The sequence below is a fragment of the Pinus tabuliformis genome, chromosome 9, assembly GCF_031772625.1.
Source record: "Pinus tabuliformis cultivar Carrire ecotype Pingquan chromosome 9, CPIR1, whole genome shotgun sequence".
NCBI lineage: Eukaryota > Viridiplantae > Streptophyta > Pinopsida > Pinales > Pinaceae > Pinus > Pinus tabuliformis.
This window is the reverse complement of record NC_142307.1, coordinates 1,203,983,137-1,203,996,691: the sequence shown is the minus strand read 5'-3', so window position 1 is coordinate 1,203,996,691 and position 13,555 is coordinate 1,203,983,137. Positions and strand designations below refer to the sequence as shown.

The 13,555-nt window shown below is 40.8% G+C and overlaps 1 protein-coding gene across 1 annotated transcript; it reads right to left on the bottom strand.

The window, feature by feature from the left end:
- Positions 1–11,277: 11,277 nt before the first annotated feature.
- Positions 11,278–12,508, bottom strand: LOC149152865 (uncharacterized). The gene is made up of 2 exons (XM_089443624.1): positions 11,422–12,508; positions 11,278–11,333 (listed from the first exon to the last, which is right to left on the bottom strand). The coding sequence occupies exons 1-2, from the start codon at positions 12,506–12,508 to the stop codon at positions 11,278–11,280; spliced, it is 1,143 nt and encodes a 380-aa protein (XP_089299750.1).
- Positions 12,509–13,555: the final 1,047 nt, after the last annotated feature.

Sequence of the window (13,555 nt, the reverse complement as noted above, 5' to 3'; positions counted from 1 at the left end):
AATACTCTTGCACGAGAATTTGTGTAGAAGTTGACCTGGAGGAAGGCCTCCTTGAAGCTATAAAGCTCATGATGGTTGATTGGTCTCACATTCAAGTGTTAGATTACGAGAAACTCCCATTTAAATGTCGGCATTACCATGGCTATGGGCACTTTTCTAAGCATTGTAAAAAGAAATCAGAGGAGGGGGCTGAGAACTTGAAAGGAGAACAATGGACTCAGGTCCAGAAATCAACATCAGCTAAGCAGAACAACATAACCAAAGGGAAAGGAGTGCCCACAGGGAGCGGTGCTCCACCCATAGCACAAGGGGAGGGGAGCACAGTCCCTCCAAGAGCAGACATATCCACCAATCCCTTTGAAATACTCAGTACACTAGAAAAACTCCTAGACCTAGCAAATGAAGAGGTCAAACAGCAGGCCATTACTATGGAAGAAGATAAAAGATAGGAGGAAACATGCCCTCTCCAAACTGGAACCCCAAGAGGTTTCCGTAGCCCCCCATCCTATGCAGAGATGACAAGGAAGAAGACTCCAAAGATTTCTAGTTCCTTGGAAGATGAGACACCGAGAAGCTTTTGAAAAGAGTTGGGAGGAAATCTCACAGAGAGGCAAGAAAAGAAGAGGTGGAGAGACAAAAAAATGCAAGGCAGCCTACCCACGATTGAGATGTCCATCGGTAGAAATACTAGAACCAGGCCTCCCAAGGGAGGGACTGCCCCCCCCTCTGCTAGTAAATAATGCGACTAGTCTCTTGGAACTACAGAGGTCTGGGGAATCCCTTAAAAGCTGAAGCAGTGAAGAACCTTTTGAAAGAAGAATTTCCCGAGATCCTCTTCCTCCAAGAGACTAAAATAGAAGGGGACGCCCTTCTTGATCCCAACAAAGTAAAATGGAAAACAAAAGCTGACAAAGCAGTAAGTGCAAGGGGTACATGCAGTGGGCTTGCCACCCTCTGGGAGGAAGATAAATTTCAACTTGAGAGCTCCTTCCAAACGCAACATTGGATTTACACTGAACTCTAGCACCTTGCTAGTAAGATTACCTTTGCACTCTTTAATCTTTACGTCCCTGTCCTCTATTCAGAAAAGAAAGACTGCTGGAAAACCCTCTTTGATTTCCTTGACGTTTATTCCCCCAATAATATAATTCTAGCAGGAGACTACAATCTAATCTTTGACCCAAAGGAAAAAAGAGGAGGAATCAACAATAGGGACCACTTCCTTCCCTTCGTGGAAGATAACGGGATTTACTGGACTTCAAGCCAAAAACAGGGTTCTATACTTGGTCAAACATCAGAGCTGGGGCAGAGCACATATCAGCCCGGGTGGACAGATTTCTACTTCAGAGCACCTTCCTTTCCAAAAAGAAGATCATCTCCACCAAAATTTTGCCAAAGTTGACTTCAAATCATAAACCCATTCTTTTGATGTTCGAAGAAGAAGAAAAATTGGGGCCCATCCCCTTCTGGTTCAGCCCTCTATGGTCAGACAGGAAAGGGTTTATGGACACAGTTACGAAGGCATGGTCCACCCCTATTCTTGGATCACCCAGCTATGTGTGGGAAAAAAAGCTAAAGGCCACCAAAACAACCTTGAAATAATGGATAAAAAAGCCCTTAGACTCCCCCACTACACATAGAAAGCAGAACATCAAGCAGCTACTCGATTTGCAAATGGACATGGAGCTACAAGACATCACCTGCTTAGAAATTTAGAATGAGCAAGAACTCCAACTCAACACTCTTCACTCATTCAGAGAGGAGGAAGAATCCTTGAGGCTCAAATCGTGTAATCTTTGGCTTGTGTCTGGAGACAAAAATTCAGCCTTCTTCCACAAGAAAATCCGAACTCGACTTTCTAGAAACCACATTGCTGAAATCACCTCACCAGATGGGGTTGTCCTCAAAGGCACAACTCTGTTAAAAGAGGCTGCAACCTCTCATTTCCAGTAGCTGTACAAAGAAGAAGGTGTGGATGATGATGAGGAATCACAAGACTTCCTCACTCATGTTCCAAGACTGGTTAATGAGGAGGATAACTCAAGACTCCTGAAGCCCTTCACTGAAGACAAAATCAAAAATGTCATCTGGAAGATGGAACCAGACAAAGCTCCAGGACCCAATGGGTTCTCCATTCATTTCTATAGAATCTGCTGGGACATCATCAAGGTTGATTTGTTTTGAATGATCAAAGGCTTCCTCCAAAAATCCAAAGTGGGAGGAAGCACAAACTCCACTTTCCTAGCGCTAATCCCAAAAGAAGCGAACCCGGTGGCGTTTGATCGCTTTAGGCCAATCTCGCTATGTAATGTGTCCTACAAAATTCTCACCAAGTTACTTGCAAATAGAATAAAGCCACTGCTGGAAAAACTCATCTCTCCCAACCAAGGTGGGTTTGTTAAAGGCAGGCATATCCTGGACAATGTGATTCTGGTGCAGGAAATCATTCATTCCAGCCACCAACGCCAAGAGCAAGGCATGCTCATTAAGCTGGACATGGCGAACGCCTTTGACCGAGTAAGGCATTCTTTCCTCCTCCAAGTTCTTTCCGCTTTTGGTTTCAGTTCTAATTTTATAAAATTGATTAAAGCATGTATAGGAGAGCCTTGGATAGCTCTTTAGTAAATGGCAAGCCGACTAACTACTTCAAAGCCTCGAGGGGCATAAGGCAAGGCTGCCCACTGTTCCCCTACCTGTACATTTTTGTGGCAGATTCCCTAAGTTGAAAGCTGACAGTAGAGAAGTTAATGGGAAACTTCTAGGCATCAGGGCGATAAAAGGAACAATACCAATCAACCACACCTTATTTGCCGATGACTCTCTCCTTATGGGAGGTGCCTCCATTAAAATAGCAAGGGCTTTCAATGATGTTATCCAAAGCTTCTGCAGAGTTTTTGGAGCTCTGGTCAATAGGAGGAAAAGCATTGTGTATGGTTGGGCGGTAGATCAACAAACTATTCTTCGGATTGCTCAAGCCCTGGGCTTCACAGGCTATGCCTCTTGGGACAAACTCAAGTACCTAGGCCTGCCTTTAACATTGGGAACCAGCAAGGCCCCTCATTGGATGGAAATTATCAGCAAAATCAAGGAAAAAATCACTGTGTGGGGCGGCCAGTGGCTTACCTTAGCCGAGAAGCTTATCCTTGTAAAATCTATTCTCTCCTCCCTTCCAATCTATCAGGCTTCATTTCTTTTAGCTCCAAAAATGATCATCGAACAACTATCTAAGCTGATTCGAAATTTCTTGTGGCAAGGAGGAAAGGGGAATAAAAAAAAATTCACCTAGTAAGCTGGGACATTGTGAAAATGCCTCTATCAGAAGGCGGTCTTCAGGTAAGAGACCCCGGATTGGCCAATCTGGCTTTGGGAGGAAAGATTCTCTGGAAAATCTTCTCAAATGAATGACATCCTGTAAGTCAATTTCTAATTAAAAAGTATTTGCATGGGATCTCTATAAATAATATGGATGAAGGAGCTTCCTGCAAAGGAACCACTCTATGGAAGCTATGCAGCCGAGGCTGGGAGTTATTTAAAGACCACCTCAACAGAATCCGTGGAAATGGAAAAATAATTGGGCTATGGGAAGACAAGATCATGGACCTTCAACCCTTAACATTTTCCCCTAAAATTGCATATTTGCGTGACTGGCTTATTCAGAATGGCATCCACAAGCTGGTTGATATTTCCTCTTGGGATTCTGGTGGGAATTGGAGTGACTGGGCTTTCCATCGCCTCCATGATAGGCTGCTTCCTCAACTTCACCTCTTTCTAGTTGTGATCTTAGGTCTGGCTCCTGTGCACCTCCATTCAAGGGACAAGTGGGGTTGGGGGAAGACCGGAGCTTACTCAGCATCATAGGGCTTTGCAGCTCTCCAAGATCATCATCCACAAATACACTCTCCTTTGCTTTGGAAGCACGCATGGGACCCCTTTGGCCTCCCAAAGATTAACTTCTTCTGCTGGATTATCATGCATAGAAGGGTCCTCAATAGAGATAACTTAGTGAAATGTGGACTTATAGGACCTCATAGATGCCCTCTCTGCTGCTTGGCTCAGGAAACGATTGAACATCTATTCATTGACTGCCCCTTCACTAAATAAGTATGGTCGCAAGCAATGCTCGGGCTCAATGCTCAAACACCAGTGCAACTCTCAGTGGTTAGTCTATTCGCCTCTTGGAAAGAGCGCTCCCCTCACACGTTGAAGAGAAAAACAATGTGGGCCAAAATCTGGTATGCAATCCCAAAATGCATCTGCTAGGAAGTGTGGTTGGCTAGGAATGAAGCCATCTTCAATAACAAATTACAATCTCCCAATGTAGTGGTTGTCAAAGCCAAAGCACTATTGTTGGAAACTTATGAGAATCAGCCTCATAAGCCAGACAATGTGCTCCTCCCTAAAGAGATTAGCTGGCTCGGTGAGTCCCTAAGGCGTGCCAACAATAAAAATAACCCCTCTTTGCCTTGCCCCAATCCAGAGTGGCGGCTTCGGATCTCTGAATTGGAATTTCAAAAGTGGTGGAAAAATCAGGGCAAAGTTACGATATTCTTCGACGGAGCCTCCAAAGGAAACCCAGGGATATCAGGAGCAGGGGGTGTAATCTACTTCCCGGATGGGCACAAAAGAGACAGCTTCAACTGGGGCCTAGGACAGAGCACTAATAACCAGGCAAAGATTCTAGGATTGCTCAAAGCATGCCAGCTTGCCCAGGGGAATAGAGGAATAAACCTTCAAGTCTTCGGGGATTCAGAAATCCTGATAAAAATCCTAAACATAGGTGATCATCTCAATAACTCAGCATTCAACAAGACCCTTGAGAGGCTACGGAAAGTGTTGCAGAACTTCGCTACGAGTTCATTCTACCACATCCTCCGAAGTCTAAACAAGGAAGCCGACACAAGGGCAAACATGGGATGCCTGTTAGCCCAAGGAGCCCTGTCAAAGAATGATGAAGCACCAGAATGGCATCCTATTCCTTAACACAGAAGTCCGAGCTGTGCAAGAACAGGCATTGGTGGCAATGATTCCTTGTTTTGCCCTTCATATGCAAAGCTTCAGCCTCCATGATTGTCCAAAATCCGGCGCAGGCATCACTCAGTTGACCTACACTTGAACGCTGATGAACACACTGCCTTGACACATCTTTTCTCCAGCATCATATATAGAACCTCTCAGCGTGCTTGTCACTCTCAACGCAACCTATAGTCACGCATTCAACACACAAGCAATGTGATAAAGAAGTGGCTCAACAAATTTGCCATAAACAGAGGATTCAGAGTGTTGCAGGATCCGTTTATGGGCTCAATCAAGCCTTGCCTTATCCTATAAGAGAGAAATAAAAGTGTAATATAAGCTGTCTCCTTTTTTATGCTTCTCCGCATTGTCCAAGTAACTCTTTGTATTTACGCCATAGTCTAGTGTTTAAGTTGGTTTTTCTTCGAATGGTCAATGGATCCAGTCGGATTATGTTGATGTTGATCCGCCTAAAATCAATTTACTGATGCACTATGTAATAGTGGTTGTTAGGCTCCGACCCAACCTTTTTCTCCAAATAAAAATCAACGGTTCTTGTTTAAAAAAAAGGATAGGTTCAGTGAGATATCCCTTCATAAAACCCCATCATTCCATATTGACCTCATTAATTATTACTTCAATGTCAAGAATTGTGATGTTGGCCTCTAGAATTGTGGCCTTTATAACTATGACTTTAGCCTCGTGAATTCTAACCTTAGCCTTGGGAAATTTGACCTCTGGAATTGTGACTTTGAGATCTACGACCTTAGCCTTGGGATCTATGACCTTAACCTTAGGAACTATGATCCTAGCCTCAATAACTGTGACCTCATCCTTAGGAAGTGTGACCTTGTGAACTATGACTTCAACCTTGGGAACTCTGACACTAAGACACGGGGAACTGTGAAATTGAAAAATGTGATCTTGGCCTAGGGAATTGTGACATTAAGAACTATGACCTTAGCTTTAAGAAATGTGACGTCTGGAACTTTGACCATCACCTCAAGAATTATGACCTTGGGAACTTAGGCACTCTAACATTGGGAACTATGATGTCAAGAACTATGACCTCAACCTTAGGAATTGTGACCTCATCCTTTGAAACTATGACCTCGGGTGGCCTCGGCAACTCAAGGAGTGTGATGTCAATAATTGTGACCTTAGGAACTGTTACCTCAAGAACTATAGCCTCGAGAAATTTGACCTTGAGAACTATGACCTCAACCTCAGGAACTGTGACCTTAGACTCTAGAACTGTGAACTTGGCCTTAGGAGCTATGATGTTAGGAATTGTGACTTGGGCCTCTAGAATTCTTGCGTTGGGAACTATGAGCTCAATCTCCAGAATTGTGGCCTCATCCTTGGGAACTATGACCTCAAAAACAATGATCTCATTCTTCAAAATTCTTCAGGAATTGTAACATTGGGAATTGTGACCTTGGTCGTGACCTTCGGTGAAACCCTAGATTCGACGACCTGTGAAGCCGGCATCCCATCTGCTCCGAGTGAACCCATATCGATGTGCTGAGGTGGAGACTCTGTCCAGATCGACACAGAGTCATAAGGGATAGCGAAGTAATCTACTAGTTCTTCATCCATCTCGGCAAGCAAATATTGACCTGCATACCTTCAGATGCCTCCTCAATACCCGATAGACAATTACCCCACACCGAATATCACTTACTCGCACTCCACACCTCCACACTTAGGAAATAAACACAAAAAACTAGCCTGATTCGAAGTCGTTGATGGTGCTGCAGTTGACTGGTGACAAACAATCACCCCACACCAAATATCACTTACCCGCACCCCACACCTCCACACGTAGGCAATAGACACAAAAAACTAGCCAGATTCGTCGTTGTCACCGTCGCCTCCACCACCGTCGTCTTCCTCGTCCTTGTATTCGTCATTATCGTCATCGCCGTCATCATCATCACCACCATCACCAACACCATCCATCATCACCATCATCATCATCATCAATTTCTAACTAAAAAGTTATTCATAAATTTCTAAGTAAAAAAATATTCATAAATTTTTTAGTAAAAAAATATATATATATATATATCTAATATTTTATTCATAAATTTCTAACTCATTGTGATATTCATATAAATTTAAAATTTTAATATTTATGAATATATAACATTAAAAAAATCGCTGCCATCTTTTTGAATTGAGAGGGAGGGAAGAGCCGAATCGGAAAATGGCCGCCGCACCTGCAGCTATTCCATTCGCAGCCGGAGTCAACCGGATCTACAAGCTTGAAGCCCTAGTTGTGAAGCTGAAGCAGATCAGTGGAAAAGAGAAGGAAGGGTCCGTGCGGCTGGCTTCTCATTATCACAATGCAGAAGATGAGAGATGTACTGGTTTCAGGGATGCTTTGGATCGTGGAGCGGTAGACAGAGCCACCGATCATGTTCTGAACACCACAGCACATAGGATCGCCGTCGCTGCCCTGCAGATTGATTTCCTACTTCACAAATCCACCATTGACCAGTCAGATCCGGCTCTCAGCGGATGTAGCAATGGCAACAACAATGAAGCACACACGAAAGAAACGAGGAGGGTATCTGCAACCATCGATTCTGCGTCACTACAGGCATATGGTTATGGGATCTATGGTGTATATAGCACTAGATCTGACAGCATATACGCTATAGATCCAGAAGTAAGGAACAACATACTCCTAATATGTTTGTACATAAACCTGAGTATGGTCTTGTTGTACTTGTAAGGGTATTATACGGATCCGGGTCCACCTTTCACGCCAAGGAAGGTGCAAATATCCTCAAATTTGTAAATGATCTAACAGATCAGATGCTCAAAAGGCCGAACAGGCTATCAAAAGTTCAGATCTAGGGAAAACAAGCGTCGGGACAATATCCAGTTATGACTTACAACCACAAATTGCAGAAGAAGGCCTTAAAGGTAAGATGAACAACGAAGATCTAGCGTTATGGAGTAGGATGTCCTGGGCAACAGACGGAGATGCCCATTAGGCACCAGAAGACTAAATCATCATCATGAACCTTTGGTCCAATGACCCCTCGAAGCTAGTCGTGAAAGCTTTCTTGTCGCAGAGGATTTCGACTGTGAATGTCATACCCGCCCTTTGCGAGACCACAACGGCAGACGAAGCTGAAGATGCATATGTGATGGGGGAAGACTCTTGGATCGGACCCCAGTTCCTGAACGCTAGTGCCGGTTTCGGCGGGTCAAAGTTTCCAAATTTTCATTAAAACTCCCTTGGGGAAAACAACCTTGATTTGGGTTCAGGCTGTAAACAGTGTTATAAATCTGAAGAATAACATTGCCTATCATATCAGCTACTCGAAAGGACAACAACATTTGTTATTTGGGGGCAGAACACTACAGGATTACAGATCTATTAAGGAATACAACATCATGCTAGAATCTACCATAACACTCAATCTGAGATTACGAGGAGGTGCAGCAACAAGCAACTCAACTAAACAAATAGAGGGAGGTAGTGGATCAAGCATAAAAACAAAACACAATCCAGAGCCACATCAACAGCATAGGAATGAAGGAATATCTTTGAAGAACATATTACAAGGGGGAAAATCTCCTACAACAGCTCCAAAGCAGGCCGGAATAGTACCCAGTCCATACATAGTGGAGCAACTGAACTATACACCATAACTAAAAATAGATATATCAGAAACAGATGAGGTATGTAATGACTATGAAATGCAAGCCATCATTTGTCGTTTCAATGGATTTTGGCCAAAACCCTTTGAACTATTTCATTGGATCTTCACAAAATGGACTCTAAATTGTGAGATTCATCTCTGCTCCAAAGGGTTTTTTATAGTCAAATTTCAAACAACAGAGATAAGAGACATAGTGATACAGGAGGGACCTTGGTTTTGGGGATCTTCGGGCCTCTTTATCACTCCATGGTTCCCGGAGTTTGATGCCAACACCATGATTGTTTCCACGATGCCAGTATGGGTACATCTACATAATCTCCCTATACACTTCTGGGACCAAAAGGTTCTCGCATGTATAGGCAATACCATTGGCAGATATATTAAAATGGACACACAAAGAATGGAAGAAAGAATTTTTACATCTGCACGCATCTCTGTGGAAGTTGACCTCAGTAAGGGCTTACCAGATTACATACAGCTGAAGCATAAAGATAGAAGTTGGACACAGATATTAGACTATGAAAACACAACATTCAGATGCAGAATATGTAGGCAAACAGGACACCTACAAAATGCATGCCCAGAATATAAAAAAGATAGCCGAAGGAAGAAGAAAACCGGAAAACACCAAAAGGGTTGGAATTTTCCCCCACTAGATCCTGAAGAGGAGGGAGAATATGAGGAGGAAGACCCCATCCCAAATGAGAACAATCAAGCAGAAACTCAGAAGACATCTCCGCAAGAACCTATGGAGTCACAACTGGAAAAGACATCAGAAATAATGGAAATTAGCGGAACCAAAAGGCAACATGTATCAGACACCTCTGATTCTGACAAGGAAAACCCCTGATCAGGCGCTGAAAACCCACTTCAACTTGTTCCCACAATACCGTCCCAAGGAGAGTGGCGTAAGGTTGAGAAGAAAAAGGGGAGGAAAACTTGACTTCCCCCATATTGACATCTTAGTGCTCCCTGCGTGGAACACATGTTCTTAGTTTTTTGTTCCTTTGCTTATCTACTTTCTGTCAGGCTATATCGCCTCACATATGCATATGCTATGGCATCTACAAAATGTAATTTTCAATTTTAATGGAAATTACGATTTTTTCCACGAGAACAAAAAAAAACATTAAAAAAATCTATAATATATATATTTTATTTTTTATTTATAATTATATTTTTATATTAAAATGATAATATGTTTATAACCTTATTATTATACCTACCTATGTGGTGTGTTTAGCCATTAATTTAAATTAATTTGTATTTTAATTATTAATTTACTACTGTATAATTTATTTATTTATTTTAAAATATTTAAATTTTTTTGATTTATTTTAAAATATATTTCAGAATATTTTTATATATTTATTTAATAATAAATTGTTGAACTTGATATAACCCTGACGTCAAAATTGGAAAAAAAATAAATCTGTATCAAAACAACTGACAACAATATCATAAAAAAAACTTCACATCTAACTTCAAACTAATTAAAATAATCTGAAAACTTATTGATTTATTTATAAAATCAAACTCTTACTGCTGAGCCATGAGCCGTGAAGCTAACGACAAATGACAACCTTTTAGCGATTGATAAGTGGATTATTTATGATCACGGGGTCAAACTTTCTCCATTATTTTTGTTAGTGGGCGATCCGGTCCCCCGCAAATCGGCAATCGTTTACGAAGGGAGACCCAGGTTCCACGGTTAGTTACTGAGTAGTATTTTTTTATTTATATTTATTTCAAAAACTTCAAATTTTCCAAATAATTAGTTATTATCTTTTTCCCACATCCAAATTCGAATCTCGGCTAATAATTTTATTTATTTATATCTAATTCAAAAACTTTTAATTTCCTAATAATTATTTATTATTTTTTCCAAACCCAGTTTTATTTATTTATTTCCATAATAATTATAAAGTTACAAAAATTAAAAAAAAATATTTGTTATTTAAAGGAACACATCATCAGAATTGTGTTGTCTTTTTGCAATTATTTAATATTTAACCCCATTGTCACATGAAATTAAATTTAGGGATCACCCTTACACCATTTTGAATATGAAAAATATTTGTTTAATTCATGGAGTCAAACTCCTCGAAACAAACGCAAATAAAACTTCCATAATCTTCTCGGTTAAAATAAAATTCAAGCATTTAAAAGGGTTAGATGAGACAAAAGCATTTATATTTAGAAACCCCAAATGAAAGAACCTGCAATTAGTTACGTATATACCTATTTGATATGAATATAGTATGGGCTATGCCTCTTCTTTTTCTTTTTCTTTTTTTTTTTAAGGACGAAAAAGCATGATATTGTATTATATGAGGAATATAAAGAGACATATATATACATTCAATTTCTGTAGACGACCCATAGCTTTGGATCATACTAATAAAAAAAAAAACATGGAACATTTTCCAATAAAAACACCTGCCAGGAGAATGACAGATTAAAGACAAGTATCCAGCTACAGCATATTCTTAGATCATAGGGTTCACAGATCATAGACAAATACATCCAGTTACAAGATATCCTTGGTTGAAATAGTTGACATAGGTGGAGACTTCCGCGGAGATCAGAACAGATACAGCGTCATATAAAACAAAATGCGAAGAGAAAGAACCTGCGAGGCTGCTTGCATAAACTTAGAAATCAGGAAAAGAAAATTCTTGAATAGAAATTTTTTTCCCTTCATATGATACCTGCAGAAACCACGAACCCGGAGCTGAATGAAGACCTATTTTTGAGAGCGAATCTGCCTGCTGATTTTGAGCCCTGCTGATATAATGAATAGATCCACCTTCCAAGCATCCCCAGAAAAAATTGATCCTGTCCATCCATCCTACAAGGTGTGGCATGAGAATATAATTTTTTCTTGAGACGAAATCCACCATTACTTTTGAATCTCCAAAAACTGAGACATCCTGGATATTTAGAAAGACGCAAAATTTTAGAAGGCCAGTGAGGGCCATCGCCTCAGCTTTACTGTTGGTTCCTTTCCCCCCGCTCCAATGAATGTAGAATTGATTGTTTTCATTTACCATAATAATAACTCCACGGCCACAGGAGCCTCTCTGTTCAGCTCCATCGAAGTATGCCCTTGGATAAATTGTGTGTTCCTTTGAGAGATCATTACAGGCATCCTTTTTTTCCTTGAGGGTCTTTTGCGGGAGTGCTTCAAATTGAGAAACAATATTGAAAAAGATTTCCAGGAAAGGGGATTTGCTGTTGTTGAAAATAGAGTTGTTGCGCCACTTCCAAATATTCCACAGAGTGATAATGAAAGTTGTTCTCCATGATTCCTTTTGCTCACTGCACCAAAGAAACGCTTCAATGATTGAAGCGTGGAAATTGTGTTGAATTCCATAGCAGCTCTCCAAAGCATGCCATAATTGCTGAGTTCTTTTGCATTCTAAAAATAAATGATCGTTGTTTTCCTCCTCTGACCTGCATATAGGAGATAAACCGGGGCCGTGCCATTCCCTCTTCTTTAAATTTTCCCACGATAAATTCTTGTTGTGGAATGATAGCCAAGCGAAGAAGATCATTTTGGGCGGGCAACCCACCTTCCAAAAAATGCGAGGGAAAATAGGATTGTGAGAGGCCTGCTTTAGACCAATTAAATTCTGGTATACATCTTTGACACGAACAGTGTTCATCCCTTTCGAAATTTTCCAGGTGAGACAATCAGATTCCAAAGAGCGAAAAATGCCACAGTTTCTTATGCACGTCCTGATATGTTCCCATTGAAGGGCTATCACATCTGGCATTTCCATAAATCCTGCATCTTTCCATAAATCCTGCATCTTTCCATAGTGGAATAGATCCCTGCTAGCCCGCAATCAAACTGTCCCAAAAGAAAAGACCCCTTCTATTAAAGAAATTTAACAAAGATTCAGGCACATAGATCTCCTCGGCGCCGCACAGGAACTGGTCTTTCTCGATAAGGATCTTATTGCAAGTTTGGAAACGCCAAATTAAGTTCTTGAAGAAATAATTTTCTATCTTACGAAAGCTAAGCCAAATTGAAAAACCATATGAGGCACCGATCCTTCCCTCCCTGAACCAAAATGTTAAGTCCTTCCTGCCCAAGTATTTCTTCTGAATAATGGAACTCCATGATCCTTCTCCATGAATCGCTCTCCACAAAGACTTGCATAAAAGAGCCTTCCCAAAAGTGTGCATATCGAGCAAACCCCATCCTCCCATACTCTTTGGCAATGAAATACTGGATAATTTTGAGAGATGATATTTCCTTCTTTCCACTTGGCCACCCCAAATAAAATTCGTTGTTAGTTTATTCATATTTTGAATTATACTCGCAGGAAAAAAATATAAGTGTGCCTAGTAAACCGCGAGTTGATTTAGTACTGATTGCGCCAAGGTCACTCTTCCCGCCAGAGAAAGGCATCTATATTCCCAAACTGAAATCTTCTTGTAATATCTGTCTGAAATCTAATTCCAATCTGTCTTTGAGTATCCATTTGCTTTTATCCGAAAACCCAAATATTTAATACCATGACTGATGGATTGCACCTTAATTCCAAAAAGGTCAGCTAACCATTCAACATCAACCAGATTGATATCATTGTGGTAAATTGTTGACTTCGCATTGTTTATTTGCAATCCTATAGCCTTTTTAAATTTTTTTAGGATTTCGTAGAAGCATATCCAGGTGAATCTGCAAATCATTCCGAATAAAATAATATCATCAACAAATAAGTTGTGTGATATTGAAATATTTCTGCAAATTTTTAGAGGACGACACTTGTTTTCCTTGACAGCCTTGTTGATATGAAGGCTAAGCGTGTTCATAGCGAGGATAAACAAAATCGGCGCTAGAGGACATCCTT

What these genes read in the sequence shown, in the direction of transcription:
- LOC149152865 (XM_089443624.1), bottom strand. Translation starts at nt 12,508, where the DNA reads ATGCAGGATTTATGGAAAGATGCAGGATTTATGGAAATGCCAGATGTG. An exon ending in AGGTCTTCATTCAGCTCCGG is followed by an intron (nt 11,334 to 11,421) that starts GTTCGTGGTTTC and finishes TTATGCAAGCAG; the next exon opens with CCTCGCAGGTTCTTTCTCTT.